This window comes from Prionailurus bengalensis, chromosome B2 (genome assembly GCF_016509475.1).
Source record: "Prionailurus bengalensis isolate Pbe53 chromosome B2, Fcat_Pben_1.1_paternal_pri, whole genome shotgun sequence".
In the NCBI taxonomy this organism is placed as follows: Eukaryota; Metazoa; Chordata; class Mammalia; order Carnivora; family Felidae; genus Prionailurus; species Prionailurus bengalensis.
In genome coordinates this window covers 62,829,318-62,850,269 of record NC_057349.1, presented here as the reverse complement: position 1 = coordinate 62,850,269, position 20,952 = coordinate 62,829,318, and the positions used below count along the sequence as shown (strand labels likewise).

General features: G+C 35.5%; 1 protein-coding gene across 1 annotated transcript in view; it reads right to left on the bottom strand.

Annotated features, from left to right (window-relative positions):
* COL19A1 (collagen type XIX alpha 1 chain) overlaps positions 1–20,952 on the bottom strand; it is a 346,821-nt gene that overhangs the window by 312,094 nt on the left and 13,775 nt on the right. The window contains exons 2-4 of the mRNA XM_043591732.1: positions 20,709–20,835; positions 6,485–6,559; positions 5,303–5,402 (exon numbers count right to left, since the gene is read on the bottom strand). Of these exons, the coding sequence (XP_043447667.1) occupies positions 5,303–5,402; positions 6,485–6,559; positions 20,709–20,835 (302 nt within the window). The remainder of the gene's footprint in view (positions 1–5,302; positions 5,403–6,484; positions 6,560–20,708; positions 20,836–20,952) is intronic.

The following is a 20,952-nucleotide window of genomic DNA, read 5'->3' as shown; positions in this document are numbered from 1 at the left end:
AGGTTCTTGTGATGGAGATGTAAATATTTCCAGGCATCCTTAAAATCTGTCTAATCATACTCTTAAAATTCTGTTCTAGGGATGCCTGGATGGTTCAGTCAGTTAAGCATCTGACTCTTGATTTTGGCTTAGGTCATGATCTCACAGTTCATGGGATCAAGCCGCATGTGGTGTTCCATACTGACAGCATGGGGCCTGCTTAAGATTCTCTCTCCCTCTCCCTTTACCCCTCCCCTTTCACTCTCTCTCTCAAAATAAATAGAATAACATTTAAAAAAATTCTGTTCTAATATATATAATTTGGTTATATTGTATGATTTAAAGAATTCAGTAATTGTGAACCTATAAGGCTTTTCTTTTCATCTTAAGAATATTGGACTTGGGCACCTGGGTGGCTCAGTTGGTTGAGTGCCCAACTTCAGCTCAGGTCATGATCTCACAATTTGTGAGTTTGAGCCCCATGTCAGGCTCTGTGCTGACAGCTCAGAGCCTGAAGCCTGCTTCGGATTCTGTGTCTTCCTCTCTCTCTGTCCCTCCTCCAGTCACACTCTTTCTCTCTCTCTCTCAAAAATAAAAAATTAAAAAAAAATTTAAAAAAAAAGAGTATCGGACTTAAAGGCTCACCTCACATTTTTGGTATGGCAAACTACAATTGAGGAAATACATAAAATTTATGTGTAACAGTGATTCAATCTCATACTAACAGCTGGACAACTTTTTAATTAAGTCACTTTTCCTTACATGGGAAAGTTCTTATCTACAGAATGATAGGATGGCCCAAATGAAAACCCAAGGGACGTATAAATAATAATTCCCTATATTTTTATGGAATTGTGAAGTAATCCTCCTGAAACATTCAAAGATTAGAAGCTTCAGTGCGAGAGTTCTAAACATAGTTTTTAGAGCCACAGATTTTAACTGGTTTTGAGAGCTTGGAGAGGTCCCAAAGAGCAATAAAAATGAAAGATGAGTTAGAAAACCTGTCCTTATGAGGGAAAGACTGAAAAACAGCCTTGTGTGAGATGCTAAAGGAAGTTTACCCTTTATGAGGAAATGGGTGGTACTGAGTCCCATGGCCTGTGCTTGATGATAGAAGGCAACACATCTCAGCTCCTTGATCAAGGCAAGAGAAAAGTGCAGTTTTTCCTTGTGCCATGTGTCTCTCCAGCAGGATCCAGAAGGCAAGACTGGACCCACATTCTTTCACCATTGTAATCTGAGAGCCTAGCAGAGTCCACAGTGAACTCAATAAATGCTTTTTGAATAAAAGAATGAGCTCCACGCTACCTCGTATTCATTACAGTGACTTATTGAATGCTACCTTTTATTCACCTGTTAACAGAACAGAAACATTTCAGGAACCCCTAATACTTATGTAGTAAGATACTGCTTTTACTTGTAATTGCTACAAGCTTTTAGTTGAAAAAACAAAACTTAATGACAAAAGTTTTAAATGATAATGTCTAATGCTACCGAAGATACTGGGTATTATACAGAAGGATAAAACAATGATGAAACATAATTAGAAGTATATATCAAGATCTCTAAAAATGAACTAGTAATTCCACTGAGAAAAATCAATCTTACGAAAATAATTCTAAACACAGAGAAAAATAACCTTCCTGGATGTTGTGATGTTATTTATAATGATAAAATCTGGAAGTAACATAAAGGTCCATGTAGAAAAGACATGAGCATAGGGTGAATCATTCAACACTAGCACAGACAAGGTATAAATCATGCTTTAATATACAAAACAGCTTTCCCCATACTTAGGATTGTTTCTAAGGGAACTGTTAAGGTTCAGAGAACTCAAATAACTCCTAAAAAAAAAACTACCCATCTTCCAAATATATAATTTGGGGTTTCCTCCTTGTGGAGGATTATTATGTTTATAAAAACATAAAATGAAAATGAGAATAGCTCCTATGAGCTCTTTTTTTTTTTCCACGTAAAGCTGTGAAAAGAAATAGCCCTTGTTTCCAGAGAGTAATCATCAATTTAATGAAACAGAGAGAGAGAAGATTCCTCTTCATTGGGGATTTATTTCTTTGTAACGAAAGCAAAGGGGACCATACGTGTCGATTATGCCACTGTGTCTAGCCACACTATTCAAACTCATAAAAACTTATTAATCTGTGTTGATTATTGTTTTTCACACATAGCCTCATGTACCCTCATTCTTAGAACTGGTTCAGTGGCAAAAGATACCAGCTCATAGGAATCATTCCAAATAAGAGAGACAACAGACTGGAAACATGCATCAGCACTCCTGTCTCGCCTCTTTCACTAATGGATCATAGCATTCTAATTGGCTGAATCTAATAATGGCCTCAGAATCCTTCTCAACACAGTATTCCAGATAGCCACTAGCTATCAATCATGGAACCTCAGAGATAAGGCTTTTTACCATCCTTGAAATCAACAAATCAGGGTAATTCACTTCCCTGGTACATTTGAAATCAGATGATTTCCTCATTGGCCAGTCAAAATAAGAGAGTGTTGCCCCTTCAGAATCAACAGTATGTGGGAATTCAACATTTATCAACCCTTCTAAAATATTCAACTGCTAAGACATTTTTATTTAGTTATTTGGGAGATTTTTTTAAAAACATGTTTCTATAGAAACAACTAATGAAAGAACTGTATTATACCAAGAAAATAAGGTGCTCTGTAGTATATGCATGTTTTGTGTATGTTTTCTCTCAAAATTTCACCATTTTGCCCTTATAACTGCCAAAACACAACTTAAAGATAATCAGAGTATGATCACCTGGGATATATAACTCTCAATATGTACAGAAATAATGAATTATTTCTTTTGCACAACCAAGGGTACTTGTTGTAGATACAAGAAGCCAAGGAAATGAATCTTTTAAAGCCCACAAATACTTTCATTTTCTATCCCAAGGAACACTGAGGAAATGGACACAAATTTAAAATAAAAGCAAATACATAAAGTCCCTCAAAGTTCCTTGAGCATGTATCACCATTAAGTGTACAATGTTTATTCGAAGGGCCCCTGCAAAAGTAGCCCTTGGGATTCCCGCATTAAGCCAGGCTCAAGGCACTGAGGGTGCCCAGTAAGTATCTGACTAACACATTCTTTCAATCTCTCCCCTCATGAATCTCACCTGGAAGATGACAGAACTATAAAAATAATCTCAGGCACAGAGAGAATCCTCATTTTCCACATAAAATAGCATCTGTCTTTTCCTATGCTGATTCTGCAAGGCAGCTTATTTACAAATACATAAATAGCTGCAACTTTACTCCAGTCTTATTGAAAAATCAAAATGGCATCATGCAAGAGAAGCATCCTAGCATACTTGGCTCAATGAGTGAAATGTAAATGGAGATGAGCCAAGCTACTTGACACTTGCTAGTCAGTTTAAGCAGATACCCTCCAGTTTCCTGTAGTGGAGGTCCCAGGGTTCTGCCTGTAGAGCCAGGGAATTTACTTACATTGATAGCCCAGGGATCACACAATGATTTAGAGCTAAAGGTTGGAAAATAAATGTCAAGTTGTGGCTATATCTATTATCACACATATCAAAGGGGAATAGCATTGCCTAAATGTGGCAGGAAATTTTCCAACGTAACTACTTAAAATCAGCTACATCTTCTTATATACAGTTCCAATGAATTTTAAAAAGTTTTCACTCCAATCCTTTAGCCACGTGGGCAGAATTAGAGGAATTTAAATTGTCAGGAAGAAGGCAGGAGAAAAAATGCACTTTAATTTTTATAACAGAATTTATTGCCTTTCTTAAATTCTTTAATTAAGGTTATCTACTACTAGTTTAAAATCATATATATATATATTCATATATATGTTACATATTGACTTTATGTATCATATACATATGTGTGTACATATATATATTCATATATATGTTACATATTGACTTTATGTATCATAAAGTCATGTATCATATACATGTATGTGTATATATATACATATACACATTCATATATATGTTACATATTGACTTTTCTTTACTGGATATGAATACCTAAACATGTGACTGCTGTTCTCTGAGTGTTTAATGCCTGTATGTGAAGCCACCTAAAAGTCACCCATAACAGTACAGTCATATCTGCTGAAGTGCCCTGCCTGACAATCACCCATTATATCCCCCAATATCAGATCACTCTTTTCCTTAGCACTCTTATTTCTTACCAATTAATGAGCAGTTTAATTTTAAGGAACCATATCATTAAACTAAAATCATCTTAAGAATCACAAAATAGAAGGTTTTAACTTTTCTCAAGGAAAAAGTTGGCTAGGGACCTAGTTTAGACAGAGAATCTGAAGATAGGCAACAAGATAATTAATGCTATCTCCCTTTGAGAATCCACATGCTAAGATTCTCAACAACCTTTTCTGGTAATTTAAATGTTAGGCTACTCATCAAGAAGTGAAAACATCTATATATGTTTTCACACAAAAACATCTGTGTTGTATATTAAACCAGAGTTTTAATGCTTATTTCACTGCAGTGCATTCATAAACTGGAATGTTCATCTTGGACTCAAAGACTAAATATCATGATAATATATGCTATATCTGCCTTCCTGATGACTCAAGCTTTTTGAATTACTATGTGTCCATCCTCCAACTGTATGCAGACCATATGGGGAATTTTTATTGCCCTGTATAGTTGCTGACCAACTGTCAGTATTTAAAAGGTACATAATACCTTTTTTTTTTTTAAATCTCAGGTTTATCAGTAAAAAAGGAATAATAAAGATAAGAAAGAAAAAGTTTGGGAAATCAATTCTGAAATGAAATGTGTATCAAGACCATCTTATAATGATGTTATCATCTTACGTTATTATGTACTCTACACCTTATATAAAAGGAATACCTAAAGGCTAGGTTCTTTTGTTTTAATTTATCATGAAGCATAGTAAACGTAGAAAATGGTTACAATAAATATCAGCCTCTTGTCTTGAAATCTACACTGCGTCTTCTGTTTTAAGGTTCACATTTTAAAATTTAACTTTGGTTATATCTACTTTAAACATAAATAATACTTCTTCAAAATGGTTTTAATTACTATTCTGCAAAGACTATGCCTATATCTGTATGGGTGAATGGCATTTATACCATAGGATAGGATCAGATTCCAAAGATTATTAAAAACAACAAATATACAAACAGCCCACTTACCACAGCATTCAAGTGAGTATGACACCATTGAGAAGATTTTTTTTTATTTTTTAAACAAATTATTTGAAATTTTCTTAGAAAATAGTTCATGTAATATTATTAAAATGTAAAGAAAAATTTACTTACATGGTATCTCTAAAAAGAAATGCACTTCCCAATTTGAAACAGGTTTTATCACCTTCACAAAATGCACGTCTCAGAGAAAAGCTCTCTCCTAGGTCAAAACCTATAAAATGTAACAAATGATTTAATCCAGCAGTTTTGTTAAAATTAGGAAACTCACAGAGATATTGATTTTTAAATAGGATTTTTTGTCGTCCTTATCTATAGACTGATTTATTTCAAATAACACCCTGTTGTTTGGGCTCAGCAAAATTTCTTGATTTCATTTTTCTCCTTGTAGGCTACAGAAGTATAAAATATGTTGCAAAAGACTCAAATGTTAATTTTCTTTGACTTAGGAATTATCTTAAGAAAATAATCATAGTAGCTCATTGTAGCAGCTCTGATGTCTAAGACAGAAAATTAGTTAACTAAAACAGTTAACTAAAATTGGTTAACTAAAATTAGTTAACTATTACAGAGGCGCCTAGGTGGCTCAGTCGGTTAAGTGTCCGACTTCGGCTCAGGTCATGATCTCACAGTTCGTGAGTTTGAGCCCCGCGTCGGGCTCTGTGCTTACAGCTCAGAGCCTGGAGCCTGCTTCACATTCTGTGTCTCCCTCTCTCTCTGCCCCTTCCCTGCTCATGCTCTGTCTCTCTCTGCTTCAAAAATAAATAAACATTAAAAAAAATATTACAGCAATTTAGTTGAAATTTAAGCAGTCCTGTTTAAAAAAAAAAATCATGCCTTAGAAGAATATATACTGATGTGGGTAAATGCTTTGATTTCAAATTCAAAATATGTATCATGATTATGTATGTGTGTGAGAGACGGAGAGAGGGAGTGAGGGAGAGAGAGGAAAGGAAGACAGAGCAAGGAAGATAGGAATGTTATACCAAAATAGGAATCATGGCTGTATTTGGGTAGTGAGATCTTTTATTACTAAATTTTCTTTTCTTTTTTTAAAATTTCTACAATGGATACAACTTCTATGATTTTAAATAACTTTTTTTCTCCAAGAAGTTGAGTTGTTGTTAATATAGTACTCTGCTCTTTTTTTCTACATCATTTATCTTCCTTCTTTTTATTTTCTTATCCTGATGTTACTAGCCTCAATTATAATGTCAAAAAATCACTTGTGATAAACTCCACATGTGCTGATAATTTTATATAAAATGCTTCTTTGCAAAGGATTATAAAGCTCACCTGAAACTTCAAGTTTATCTCTGTTGTCCTGTGGAAACTGATGTCCCTCTGTTCTCAGTACAGGACACTGTTTTTCTATTTAAAAAAAAATTGAAGATTTGCACTGCATTTGTCATCAATTTTTTCAATAAGTTTGAATCAGACAATACAACTAGAAACTTAAGATAAAATGAAAATAATAAGCAATTTTGTTAAATTTCTATAGATTGGGGATAAGAATATTACCCCCCTCAGAGTATCTGTGAGTTTGTGAGGGTTACATGTGCCTGGTGCAGAGTGAATGCTTGTGTTAGCTATCATTACTACTACTGCTATATTACTCTAATTTTCTAATTGTTGCTATACACTTTTGACATTAGGAAATCAGCTTTAACATCATTAACATTTCATATGCAAAATATATTCTAATATTCAAACAAATGAACTGCTACTGTATTTGAACACAAATTTGATTCAACTTTTCTTGTCAGGTGATACTACACTTTAGAGAAGGGGACTACTATGGACTGAAGGTGTCCCCCCAAAATGCATATGTTGAAGCTTTGATCCCCAATGAGGTATTATTTAGAGGTGAAGCCTTTGGGAGCTAATTAGGTTTGGACGAGGTCATACAAGTAGAGCTCTCATGATGGAGCTGGCGTCCTTAGGGGATGGAGAAACAATATCTCCTCCTTTCTCTGCACCATATAAGGACACCAGGAAGGGGGCCCTCACCAGCATCTGGCCATGTTGGAACCCTGACCTGAAGTTTCCCAGGCTCCAGAACTGTGTGAAATTAATGTCTATTCTTTAAGCCACCCAACCTAGGACATTCCTAGAACAGCTTGAATTGACTAAAGCAGCAACACAGATGGAAATTATCACAATAAAATTACAAAGCAAAGACATCTGCCATACAAAAGTGGCCTATACTTTTAAAAATTAGAAAAAATCATTGAGAAAGTACTAATTATGTGCTAAGGCACCTAATGAAACTTAAAAAATAAAAGGTAAAATTAGTCTCTACTTACAGTGAATGCATACATTCAATACTACCACAATACCTTAATAAAGTAATATATATGCATGCATTAGTTTTTTGTTGTCTGGGATATGCTTAAATCTAATTCAGGCTAGATTCTATGAAGGTTATCATCAATTGTGAGAAAAATGCAGCAAATTTTTAGAATATGCCAAGGTAACTATATAACTGGACAGATATTCTAAAAATAATTAACTATTATGGCATCACACAATCACATTCTTAATTCTCCAAGTCTAAAATCCTGGTTGAGTTTATTGACCTAAAAGTGTTTTTTTTAAAAATACAATTTATTGTCAAATTGGCTTCCATACAACACCCAGTGAGGGAGATAAACTGCTTAAAACTAAATTGCTTTCTTGCTCTCTGGAAAGTGGAAAGTACTGAATCTCAGTTCAACTGCTCAGCTCCTCAGCCCTTCATTTAACAAATGTATCATGAACTTCAGGGGTGGTGACAGAGCATCATCTAAATATATTTAACTAAAAGAATGAATCAGATTCTAAATAGTGCTGTCACTTAATCAGATTTAAAAGCTGCAATACAAACACGTGAAATTGTAGTACTGAATAATCTCAGAGATTACTTAGCTACTTTGGAAATTCCTATTTCAGAAATATTAACATGATTGCATATCTGAATAGATAGTAAAATTGGATATTTTGTAAACTTTGCCAAATTTTTTAATCTGAATTCATAGTCATTTTTATAAAAACCAAGCATCTCCTCAAGATCTCTGTACTGAAAACTAGAGAACATTGCTGAGGGAGATTTAAGGCCTAAATAACTGAAAGGTTAAACCAACTATTTACACTGGAAGACTCAATATTGCTAAGATGTCAATTGTCAGTTTTATCTCTAGAATCAGTATAATACCAAAGGGTTGTGTGGGTGAGCGTATGTGTGTGTGTGCAAGAAACTGACAAGCTGATTCTCGAATTTATATGGAACAGCAAGAAAACTAGAATAGTTAAGATAAAATTCAAGAACAAGCCAGACAATTACACTATCAGATACCAGAAATTTCTATAATGTGGTATTTGGACACATTTAAAGAGATCAAGGGAACAGAGTAGAGTCCAAAACAGACCTGAGAACATGTGGTCTTCTTATTTACCACAAAGGTGCCACTGTAATTCAGTGGGAAAAGGATTTTTTTTCCAATAAATGTTTCTGGGTCACCTGGATCTCCATATAGAAAAACACTAAACCTTGATCCTTACCTCACACCATGCAGAGAAATTAATTACAGATGATATTAGACCTAAATGTGAAATGTAAAACAATAAAGGGCTACAGAAAGACATAAGATCTTCACAAACTTGGAGTAGTAAAGATTTCTTAAGGGGACACCGAAAGCACCAATTGCAAAAGATTGATAAATTGGAATTCATTAAAATTAAAATATTTATCAAAGGACATTAAAAGAGTGAAAAGGAGCCACAGACTATTGCAATATGTCTATCCAATAACATATCATAACCAGAATAAACAAGAACTCTCATAAATCCAGAAAAAAAGACTAAAAACTCTGTTTCGAAAACTCACAAAAAATCTAAACACTTCACAAAAGTGAAGATCCACGTTCCCAACCTGCATGTGAAAATGGGCTCAACATCATTCGTAATCTAGGAAAATGCAAAGTAGGACCACGATCAGATCCCACTAAATGGCTAAAAATTAAAGAACTGACAGCACCAAGTTTTGATGAGAATGTGGAGCAAAAGAACTCTCCCACATGGTTTGTGAGAGTGGAAATCAATGCAACCACTTCAGAAAACTGACAGTGTTCACTAAAGCTAAATACACATGAACTCTATGACTTGGAAATTCAATGGCCCAAGAAAAAATGAGCATAAAAAAATGAGTGTAAATATCCCTTTTAGAAGAGAATATTCATTTGTAGCATTACTCATAATAAGATAAAAATGGAAACCCAAATGTTCACTGACAAGGGAATAAATGAATGAATTGGGGTATATACAATGAAAAATTGTATACAATAAAAAAGAATAAACTTCTGACACATGCAACAACTTGAATGCATCTCACAGATACATTATTAAGTAAAAAGAATACCATTCCCAAAAGAATACAGACTGTATAATCTCATCTATATGAAGTTCAAAAGACTGTACAACTAACTAATCTACGTCAGAGTACTGGTTACCTTGGTGGGATATTACCTGAAAGAAGATAGAGGAAAGCCTTCTGGGGTTCTGGAAACGTTCTATAATTTGGTCTGAGGGGCAGTTACACATTTGTCTAAATGTGTATGTAAAAATAGGCACAGATGTCTAAACGTGTATGTAAAAAATTCACTGCACTATGCATCTAAGATTGACGCTTTGTATGTGTAGTACCTCATCAACATGAGGAAAACAGCATGTCTGTAAGAAACTAAGCTAAAAATGATTCCTGCAAAACAAAACTGAAACTCTAATCAAATTTTTATAATGAATTTGAATGACTATATGACTGTAATAAATGAGATTAACTTTAAACTCTCCACAACATATGTAGGGAAAGCCCAACAGATGATTGACAAAACAAGTCTCACGACAGCAGAAAGGGAGTTTCTACTATGATACTTTCATCTTAAGGGGTCTGTTGGCCTACCATCAACTTGGAAACAATACATGTCTGTCTTAAATTCTTCTAAAGACTTAATGAACATATGATGATGTCAAAGTAATAAACCTGTCACTTTGAAATGAATGGAATTCAACATTTCCAGCAATATTCATGAAAGTAAGTCTCCACTAAAATCTTTAGTTTATGAAAATCAAATGTAGCTTCATATATTTAGAGCATGTGCTTTATTGTGAAAACCTGAACAAAATAAAGGAAAACTAAATGTTAATTATTGGGGGGTAAGATTCAAGGTGCCATCATCTGAATGCATGAGTCTTAGGGATCCATTGCATACAAATGACAAAGCAGTAGATGTGGTTCTCACAAGTTGGTTGTATTATTTTCTATAAATATTGACACATATATTTTAAAATAAAGTAAAGCACACTTTTTGAGTGAATGTGCATATACCTTAAAGAACAACTGATAAGATCCAAATGTCATCCCAACAGGTAGACAGAGAAGAATCATTGCAGCAGTGTCACTGCAAAGGCTCTCTGGAATGTTCCAAAAGTAATTACTACTAAAATTTCACCATGAAACATGCACTACTTGGGGACCCTTAATCAACAGACCTTTTGAAGAACAACTGCAAAGGTTTTTGACAAATTCATTCTAAGATATTGTTAGTGATTATCAGACCCACCTTCCTCCTGAACTGGCTTGAAGGACCTGGGCAGCTCACGGGATCGGAAGGATATTCAAAGGAGGGCGTCTAGGTCTGATATGGGTAGATTATCTAGATTTTACCTTGATTATGTATCAAAAAAATACATACTTTTAAAAAAATATTTTACTCTCCTATCTCTCTAAAAATTAGAATCCTGAGGACCTAAGAACAAATTATTCATGAAAAGTTAGACAACTTTGCCCCAGATCACCTAGTGACTCAATGGCGAAGTTGAAATAAAACCCATTTCCTGTAAGAAATAGGTTCTTTCCTAAGAAGTCAGACAACTTTTTCTCTGTATTGAACACTGCTTCTTAAAACCACATTCTAAACAAAGTTAAGAGTATCTATGACACTCCATTCTTTAGTAGAAATGCATTTTGTTCAGGCTCTCAGTTTTAAGGGTGCTTTAAAAAAAATCCCTTGTTCCCTTAATCTCTAAATCCTTATACTGTGTTCCTACCTGCTGGCTGAGCCTTCCATTATATTGCTAAGTATTCTCTTTGAGATTAGTTCACCTGTTTTTTGAAACCTTTATTTCCTATCATTGTTCTGGTATTTATTTTCTATACCCATTCACACAAAAATCTTTAGTTTAATATAGTATTCGCTGAAGACATGTTGAGTTCTGCTTTCTCACTTTTTTTTTACTATTCACTGAAGGCATGTTGAATTACTTCTTTATCCTCTCAAACAACTAAGAAGCCTAGCTGGTTAAAACCCATTCTTTTAATTTTTCTTTTTTTTTCGGCTGATTTAATACCTAAAAGATTTGTGTGTGTTGCTGATGTTCATACTACAAACAGACTAGTCACTCTCCATGGCCACAAAGGCCTCTGGCCTTTGGGAAAAGCCAGGAGGCAAGGTTATTACTTACGCACTACAAAGACAAAAAGAACAGTCAACATTGGAGGCATGATGAAAAATAAATATAAATGCATTGTGTTACACTTCTTACAATGTGTTAAAGATCTTAATATTAAGCTATTTATATACTGCCTTACTGATGGCAAAGAAAGAAAATATATAATTTGTCTAGTGGAAATATAAGTTATATTTTAACTTTGCTAAAGTGCACGTTTCCACACATTTGTATTTAAATAACAATGTATTTAAGGTATAATATGACATCACAATATTCACCTGTCAATTATAGAAGTCTTTAGGGAAGACATGTTACTCAAAGATGTACTTTCATAAGCCTACCTGTTCACATTTCTGGGAAGAGTCCTCTAGGGCAAGGGTCAACCATCTCCCAAGAAGTCTCACAGGGCAGTATTTATTGCTTTGGTGAATTTACTAGATCCCAAGGTCTAGCCTTTGATCTCGCAAAGTTAGAAATCAGATTTTAGGGGGCACCTGGGTGGCTCAGTCGGTTAAGTGTCCGACTTCGGCCCAGGTCATGATCTCATGGTTCGAGGATTTTAACCCCACGTCAGGGTCTGTGCTGGCAGCTCAGAGCCTGGAGCCTGCTTCAGATTCCTTGACTCCCTCCCTCTCTGCCCCTCCCCCGCTCACACTCTGTCTCTCTTTGCAATGAATAAATGTTAAAAAAAAAAAAAAAGAAAGAAATCAGATTTTGGTAACATACAGAGCACAGATCCATTTCTCAGTAGTAAATGTGCCTTCACCTCCTCCTCCTCATACACCTGATTACAGTCTCCTAGTCTTTCTTGCTATTTCTGCCACCTGCCAAACATGCCCCTTCCTTGGGACCTTGGTATATGCTTCTTTCCAGGTGTTCACATCCCTCAGTCTCGCACAACTTTCATGTCTCTGCTTAAATGTCCCTTCATGAGGGCAGCCTTCCCTGCCCACCCTATACATAATAAACAACCTCTCCTCCCTTCATATCATGTAAGATTGCCAAATACAGAAGGAAACCAAAACAGGATGCTCATTAAATTTGAATGTCAGATAAATAACAAAGATATTTTTAGTATAAGTATATTCCATGCAATGTTTGGGACATACTTACACTTAAAAAATTCATTATTTATCTAAACTTCAGATTTAACACAGTGTCCTATATTTTGTGCGGCAACCCTGCTCACATGCTAATACTCAGTGAGGCCAGGTATGATGGTAGCATGGATTAAAGAGGTGACAGTGGAAGATGAAAAAAGGGGAAGTAATTGAGATGCAAGAATCAACATAACGTGATAAAGGACTGAATGTAGGGAGGAAGGAGAATTGGTTTACTTAGCTGTCTGGGTAAAAATTTAGTTTCTGTAAATGAGTCCCGCTTGAGGAAGAAAAGATTTGTCAATGAATAAATTAATCTGTGGTGGAAGAGAGAAGGAGTTAGAAAGCTTAAGTTGGGGGCGCCTGGGTGATTCAGTCAGTTAAGCATCCAACTCTTGATTTTGGCTCAGCTCGTGATCTTGAGGTTCGTGAGTTCAAACTCTGTGCTCTCAGCATGGAGCCTGGTTGGGATTCTCATTCTCATTCTCTCTCTCTCTCTCTCTCTCTCTCTCTCTCCCCCCACTTCCCCTCCCCCCACACACACACACTCTCTCTCTCTCTCAAAATAAATAAATGAACTTAAAAGAAAGAAATGTTAAGTTGGAAGTGCCATTAAGAAATTCAAATTGTTAAGTTATTGATAGATAGAAATACAGGCATGGAACTCAAAACAGAGGTCTAGTGTGTGAAGTAAATTTGGGAGTACTAGAATATAAATCACATTTAAAGCCATGAAAACGGAAGAGATTACACGCAGAATGAGTTGAGAAGAAAAGATGGGAAAGGACTACCTCCTGAGAAATCTCAACATTTCTCTCCCTCATCCATTTTTCTTGCTTTATTTTTCCTATTTCTTCATATTTTCAGAAGTACACATTCAATACATTATGGAGCTATTATTACCTGTAAAATCACAATTAAAATCTGTCTACCTGCATAGATATTCTATTTATCACTCTTCTTTTCTAACATGCATTAAAGAAAATTGTTTTCTTTACTTTTAGTAACAAAACCTATAACACAGCATTTGCCTCAAGATTAGAGTCGGGAAACATAGACCAATGGAATAGAATAGAAACCCCAGAACTAGACCCACAAACGTATGGCCAACTCATCTTTGACAAAGCAGGAAAGAACATCCAATGGAAAAAAGACAGCCTCTTTAACAAATGGTGCTGGGAGAACTGGACAGCAACATGCAGGAGGTTGAAACTAGACCACTTTCTCACACCATTCACAAAAATAAACTCAAAATAGATAAAGGACCTAAATGTGAGACAGGAAACCATCAAAACCTTAGAGGAGAAAGCAGGAAAAGACCTCTCTGACCTCAGCCGTAGCAATCTCTTACTCGACACATCCCCAAAGGCAAGGGAATTTAAAGCAAAAGTGAATTACTGGGACCTTATGAAGATAAAAACCTTCTGCACAGCAAAGGAAACAACCAACAAAACTAAAAGGCAACCAACGGAATGGGAAAAGATATTCGCAAATGACATATCAGACAAAGGGCTAGTATCCAAAATCTATAAAGAGCTCACCAAACTCCACACCCGAAAAACAAATAACCCAGTGAAGAAATGGGCAGAAAACATGAATAGACACTTTTCTAAAGAAGACATCCGGATGGCCAACAGGCACATGAAAAGATGTTCAGCGTCGCTCCTTATCAGGGAAATACAAATCAAAACCACACTCAGGTATTACCTCACGCAAGTCAGAGTGGCCAAAATGAACAAATCAGGAGACTATAGATGCTGGAGAGGATGTGGAGAAACGGGAACCCTCTTGCACTGTTGGTGGGAATGCAAAGTGGTGCAGCCGCTCTGGAAAGCAGTGTGGAGGTTCCTCAGAAAATTAAAAATAGACCTACCCTATGACCCAGCAATAGCACTGCTAGGAATTTATCCAAGGGATACAGGAGTACTGATGCATAGGGCCACTTGTACCCCAATGTTCATAGCAGCACTCTCAACAATAGCCAAATTATGGAAAGAGCCTAAATGTCCATCAACTGATGAATGGATAAAGAAAATGTGGTTTATATACACAATGGAATACTACGTGGCAATGAGAAAAAATGAAATATGGCCTTTTGTAGCAACGTGGATGGAACTGGAGAGTGTGATGCTAAGTGAAATAAGCCATACAGAGAAAGACAGATACCATATGGTTTCACTCTTATGTGGATCCTGAGAAACTTAACAGGAACCCATGGGGGAGGGGAAGGAAAAAAAAAAAAAAAGAGGTTAGAGTGGGAGAGAGCCAAAGCTTAAGAGACTGTTAAAAACTGAGAACAAACTGAGGGTTGATGGGGGGTGGGAAGGAGGAGAGGGTGGGTGATGGGTATTGAGGAGGGCACCTTTTAAGATGAGCACTGGGTGTTGTATAGAAACCAATTTGTCAACAAATTTCATATATTAAAAAAAAAAAAAAGATTAGAGTCGGGAACGTGAAAAGTAGCAATACCCAAGAGACAGAATTGGTTTCTTTTCTTTTCATAAATAGAGCAAAGAAGAACCTTTAGGTGTTTCACGCTTTTTCTAAAAAAAGACTAAAACAGACTTCCCGTTGGACTGCAGGGGAAGCAGTCCTTTTTATTTTATTGTTACGGGTTGCCCGCAGACCCCTGTACATTTCCTACTTTGACAATATCTTTGAAAAGGATTACAGAGTGTCCCAGGTTTGGAGAAAAACACTGGTTAATAAATAATAGGTAAATATTGTTGGACCAGAATATAACAAAAATAATATGGAAAAGTGACCAAACATGAAAACAAAAAAAGTGAGAACACAGCTATTTTAACAGAAAAAGTCACAAAAGATCACAAAATCCTTATAGCATCTTGTGGGTTTGTCGTCGTTGTTGTTGTTGCTTTTAAAACAAAGCTGTTCATCCAAAGAATACCTGGTTAGGACCTATAATATTTATTTATAATTGTGAAACTTTCCTCCACTTTAAAAATTTAGGAGTTACACAGTATATTTGTCAGTTACATGGCACCACATTGAACATGAGGAATTCTTAAAAACACAAAACCCTCCATACGATAGCACACTTTCCACTCTTGAGTTTAAGAGTGCAGTGTGTTTCAATTAATAAAAGCCAAATTTCAGAATAACAGTTTTTCCTTATAATTGATAGTAAACTAGCTTTAAAAGGTATATGTGTATGGTCTAGGGCCTAAGTTTATAATCAATTCCATCTAGACACTTAACATGATGTTTTACCATAAGTAAAAGAAATGGCATTCTATCATCTCTCCTTTTATCAAGTCTGGTTTATTTTTTGTTTTGTTTTGTTTTGGGGGGGATTTTTTTTGCTGCATTTCCTTACTCTGTTCTTCTGTTTTTATTAGTTTTGATGATAACTCAGTAGTTGGCCTTAGACCAGGTTTAGGAAAGTAGAAGAAAAAGAGGAGCCTTTAATTACATAAACATAGTACATAAACTTCTATCACAGTGGAAAGTTTTAAGAAAATCTAATGCAAATTTTAAGATCTACACAATGTATATTTTTAATACAATTCTCTTCTCTTTAATATGATCCTCTTTTGACAACTGAGCTGAAACTGCCACATTCAAATTATTTATCTACAATATGAAAATATATAAATATGCCTTAACTCATAATCTCAATGTAATAGTAAAACTGATAAAAGAATAAGAAATAACTGAATTCTTAATGGCTTCAAGATTTTAAAATTCAAGTTGTATTGCATCTTTCCATATTACTCTTGAATTCTATCCCAACTGGAACAATATTCCAAGCATCATTAAATATACTATAGAGTTAAAATAAAGCAATTAAAAGATTCAATTTATCCTTCGTATATTTAGGTTTAACAGTAGACTGTTGACAACCTCACAGACTCCAAAGTTGAAACCCTAGCCTCTCCCTCAGATTTGTTATATTTTATTTTTAGATGTAATCACTTCCCTCCGGTAAATGGTTAGTGACCACACACACAGGTCTGCACATGAGGAAACTAAAAAGGGAACCTTGCACTGTGAATCAGAGACACAAGACACAAGAGCCCCCTGTCAGGCCATGCCCAGCGTGTCATATTCTTCAATAACCCTTATGACAGTGCTGTGCAAACATTTTCAGTTAATGCAAATGATACCTGAAGTTAAGCAATTGCCATGGCATGTTCAGTATGTGTTGCTTCAGGAGAACCTTCTACCAAACAGCCTGATAAAAATCAACTTAATTTTTGTCTGTATTACTTTCTCTCAGTGCTTCATGTTATGTGAATCTTGTTAAGAGTTCAGATTAATTCTGAATTCACACTCCTTAGGAAAATCTTTCAGAAAGATAAATTTGGTAAAGTTAATTGGACCAGAATATATGCATTCTAGTAGTCCTACATACAATAAATAGAACCTGATTGAAGAATTGCAATACCATGGGGCACTTGGGTGGCTCAGTCGGTTAAGTGTCCGACTTCGGCTCAGGTCATGATCTTGTGGTTTGTGGGTTCGAGCCCTGCATTGGGCTTTGTGCTGGTGGCTCAGAGTCTGGAGCCTGCTTCGGTTTGTGTCTCCCTCTCTCTGTGCCCCAACTCCCGCTCATGCTCTGTCTCTGTCTCTCCCTCTCTCTCAAAAATAAATAAACATTAAAAAAATTAAAAAGAAAATAATTGCGATACCAAAGCTGCAAAAGCAAAACATTCAGGAGAATTCCAAAATGGGGAAGTTTCAGTAGTGTAAAATGATTAAGTTCTAATGTTGCTGCACAACATTGTGCCTATAGTTAACAATACTGAATTATACATACACTTAGATATTTCTTAAGAGGGTAGATGCCATGTTGTGTTCCTACCACGGTTTTTTAACTTAAAAAAGTTACTAAAGGCAAAAATAACAAAAAATAAATAAAATAAAATAAAATAAAATAAAATAAAATAAAATAAAGAAAACCTGGTAGGTAAGATGCAAGATAACCAGCTAAGAAAGAAAAAAAAAGACAAAAATGTCAGCTAATACTCCCAAAGGTGAGTATTTCTACAAGTGTTTTCCTTAGACATATCATATTAGATTCACGTGAGGAGTCTGTTAAAGAAATTAATTGCTGAATCCCACCCAGCCTGTCTTGCATAATGGCAATCTCAGAGTGGGATTTAGGAATCAATACCCCAGATGATTCTTGGTCAAACTAAAACTGGAAATTGATTTATTGTAGATCCTTCAAATCATTATTATTGTTAAAAGCATTGATTATGCACTAGCATGTCCCTAAAACTGTGTCCATCTCAACCAAAGATTCATTTTCCTTTCTAACCAAAGAAGTCTTATCCTCTCCTTTTAAGTTGCAAATTTCATTACCTACTAATGCTTCTTAAAAGGAGGGAACAAACAAAATAACTAAAATTAACAACTCAGGCAACAGCAGATGTTGGCGAGGGTGCAGAGAAAGAGGAATCCTTTTGCACTGCTGGTGGGAATGAAAACTGGTGCAGCCACTCTGAAAAACAGTATGGAGCTTCCTCAAAAAATTAAAAATAGAACTACCCTACGACCCAGCAACTGCACTACTAGGCATTTATCCAAGGGATACAGGTGTGCTGTTTCAAAGGGACACATGCATCCCCATGTTTATAGCAGCACTATCAACAATAGCCAAAGTATAGAAAGAGCCCAAATGTCTATCGATGGATGAATGGATAAAGAAGATGTGATATACATATACAATGGAGTATTACTCAGCAATCAAAAGGAATGAAATCTTGCCATTTGCAACCACGTGGATGGAACTGGAGGGTATTATGCTAAGTGAAATTAGTGAGTCAGAGAAAGACAAAAATCATATGACTTCACTCATATGAGGACTTTAAGAGACAAAACAGATGGACATAAGGGAAGGGAAACAAAAATAATATAAAAACAGGGAGGGGGACAAAAGAGACTTATAAATATGGAGAACAAACTGAGGGTTGTTAGAGGGGTTGTGGTAGGGGGATGGGCTAAATGGGTAAGGGCCATTAAAGAATCTACTGAAATCATTGCTTCACTATATACTAACTAATTTGGATGTAAATTTTAAAAAATAAAAAATAAAGTTAAATAAAAAAAAAGAAGATGTGGTACATAGATACAATGGAATATTATTTGTCAATCAAAAAGAATGAAATCTTGCCATTACCAATAACATGGATAGAACTAGAGTATACTATGTTAAGCAAAATTAGTCACAGAAAGACAAATTTCATATGACTTCACTCATATGTGGAATTTAAGATACAAAACAAATGAACATAAGGGAGGGAAGCAAAAATAATATAAAAATAGGCAGAGGGACAAAACATAAGAGACTCTTAAATACAGAGAACAAACTGAGGGTTGCTGGAGGGATCTTGAGTGAGGGGATGGGCTAAATGGGCAAGGGGCATTGAGCAGGGCACTTGTTGGGATGAGCACTGGGTGTTATATGTAGGTGATGAGTCACTGGATTATACTCCTGAAATCATTATTGAATTATATGCTAACTAACTTGGATATAAATTTTAAAAAAAAAGGAGAGGACATAAAGAAATTGAGAGTCAAAACATCATCAGAGTGAACGCCCCTTGCCCTATGGACTTCCTTTTGCCATGAGTCACTTCTGATTTATTTCCCACTGAGGAAGGAAAGTGTTTTCCCTCCAAAAAGCATGACAGCCTCAGGATATCATTGACACAGTGGCAGAATATTCAAACTTTCATGTGGATTATTAGGAAATGCACCTCCTGACGAATTAATATAAAAATCACAAAGACTGGGACGCCTGGGTGGCTCAGTCAGTTAAGCGTCCGACTTCAGCTCAGGTAATGATCTCGCAGTCTGTGAGTTTGAGCCCCGCATCAGGCTCTGTGCTGACAGCTCAGAGCCTGGAGCCTGCTCCCAATTCTGTGTCTTCCTCTCCCTCTGTCCTTCCCCTGCTCAGCCTCTCTCTCTCTCTCTCTCTCTCTCTCTCTCTCTCTCTCTCAAAAATAAATTTAAAAAATTTTTAAAAAATCACAAAGACTTACAGAACACTAAGAGATTAGATTTGTTATATCTTAGACTGTTTTTATGTGTGCTTCAAACTCAGAAGTCTCTACTAGAGCGTGTTTATACCCCTTAGCAATACTTCTTAAAGATATAGTCAAAATAGTAGGCACAGTAAGACTCATAGTTTCAGAATGCATCATCATATGTGACCATCGTCAGAATACATTATATGTGATCCTTTGCGTAGGAGAGTTGAAGTGTCTCTTTGCTTAGCAAATGGCTTCTCTAGTGTGTCTAGTTTGACTTAAAAGTACATCTAAATCAGTAGTTTATACATACTCAAAGTTCAAGAAAAGTTTTCCAAATTAGGCATGTAATTATTTTTAAAAATCAGAGATGAGAGTAAATGTTTCAAACTGCCTTCAAGCCCTTTGGAAATATTTGTGAAGTTGATAATTTAATAACTGCAAATAAATATCTATTTAGTGCTAAGTGCTCTAACAACTGTTCATCTTTTGTACATTTCATCTGAGATACTATAAAACTTACTTAAACTACATTTCCTTTTATATCTCCTAGTTTTCACTTTTCCCTAATTAAGATTAGACACGTCCCTGGTTAATCCTAATTAGTGATAGACATATGTACTTCTAACTTATGACAAGGGGTAAAAGAAGAAAAGTACATGCAGAGAATCACACACATATATTTATATTTGTAAATATCAATGAAAGGAAGGAAAGGCTATTTAGACTAATATAATATGGGAAAATGAGGTGATTTTAGAAATTCTCAATGTGCAAAATTAAAGGTCAATGGGAAAAAAGAATGAATTTATTTTGTACTTGTAGATTTAATCTATGGCCTCCTTAACCCCAACAATTTACTTCGATGAGTTTTAAAAATAACTTGAAGACTATAAATAACATTTGGTGACTGGACAAAAGAGGTGGCCTGGATACCTGACTTGTCCCTGACCGTCACGGAAGTGGAAGCAGGAAGCAGAAGCATTGCCATCCAGAGCCAAAGTTTCCAAGAGCCAGCATGCCTCATTGTGCCTCGAAACCATGTGAACAAGTGGCTGCAGGTCTGCAACAAAACAAAATACTGGAATTGAGCTTACAATTCCTTTCATCATTATCTCTAGAAAATCCTCATCACCAAAGAGAACACGATAGATTTTTACACTACATAGAATTCTATAAT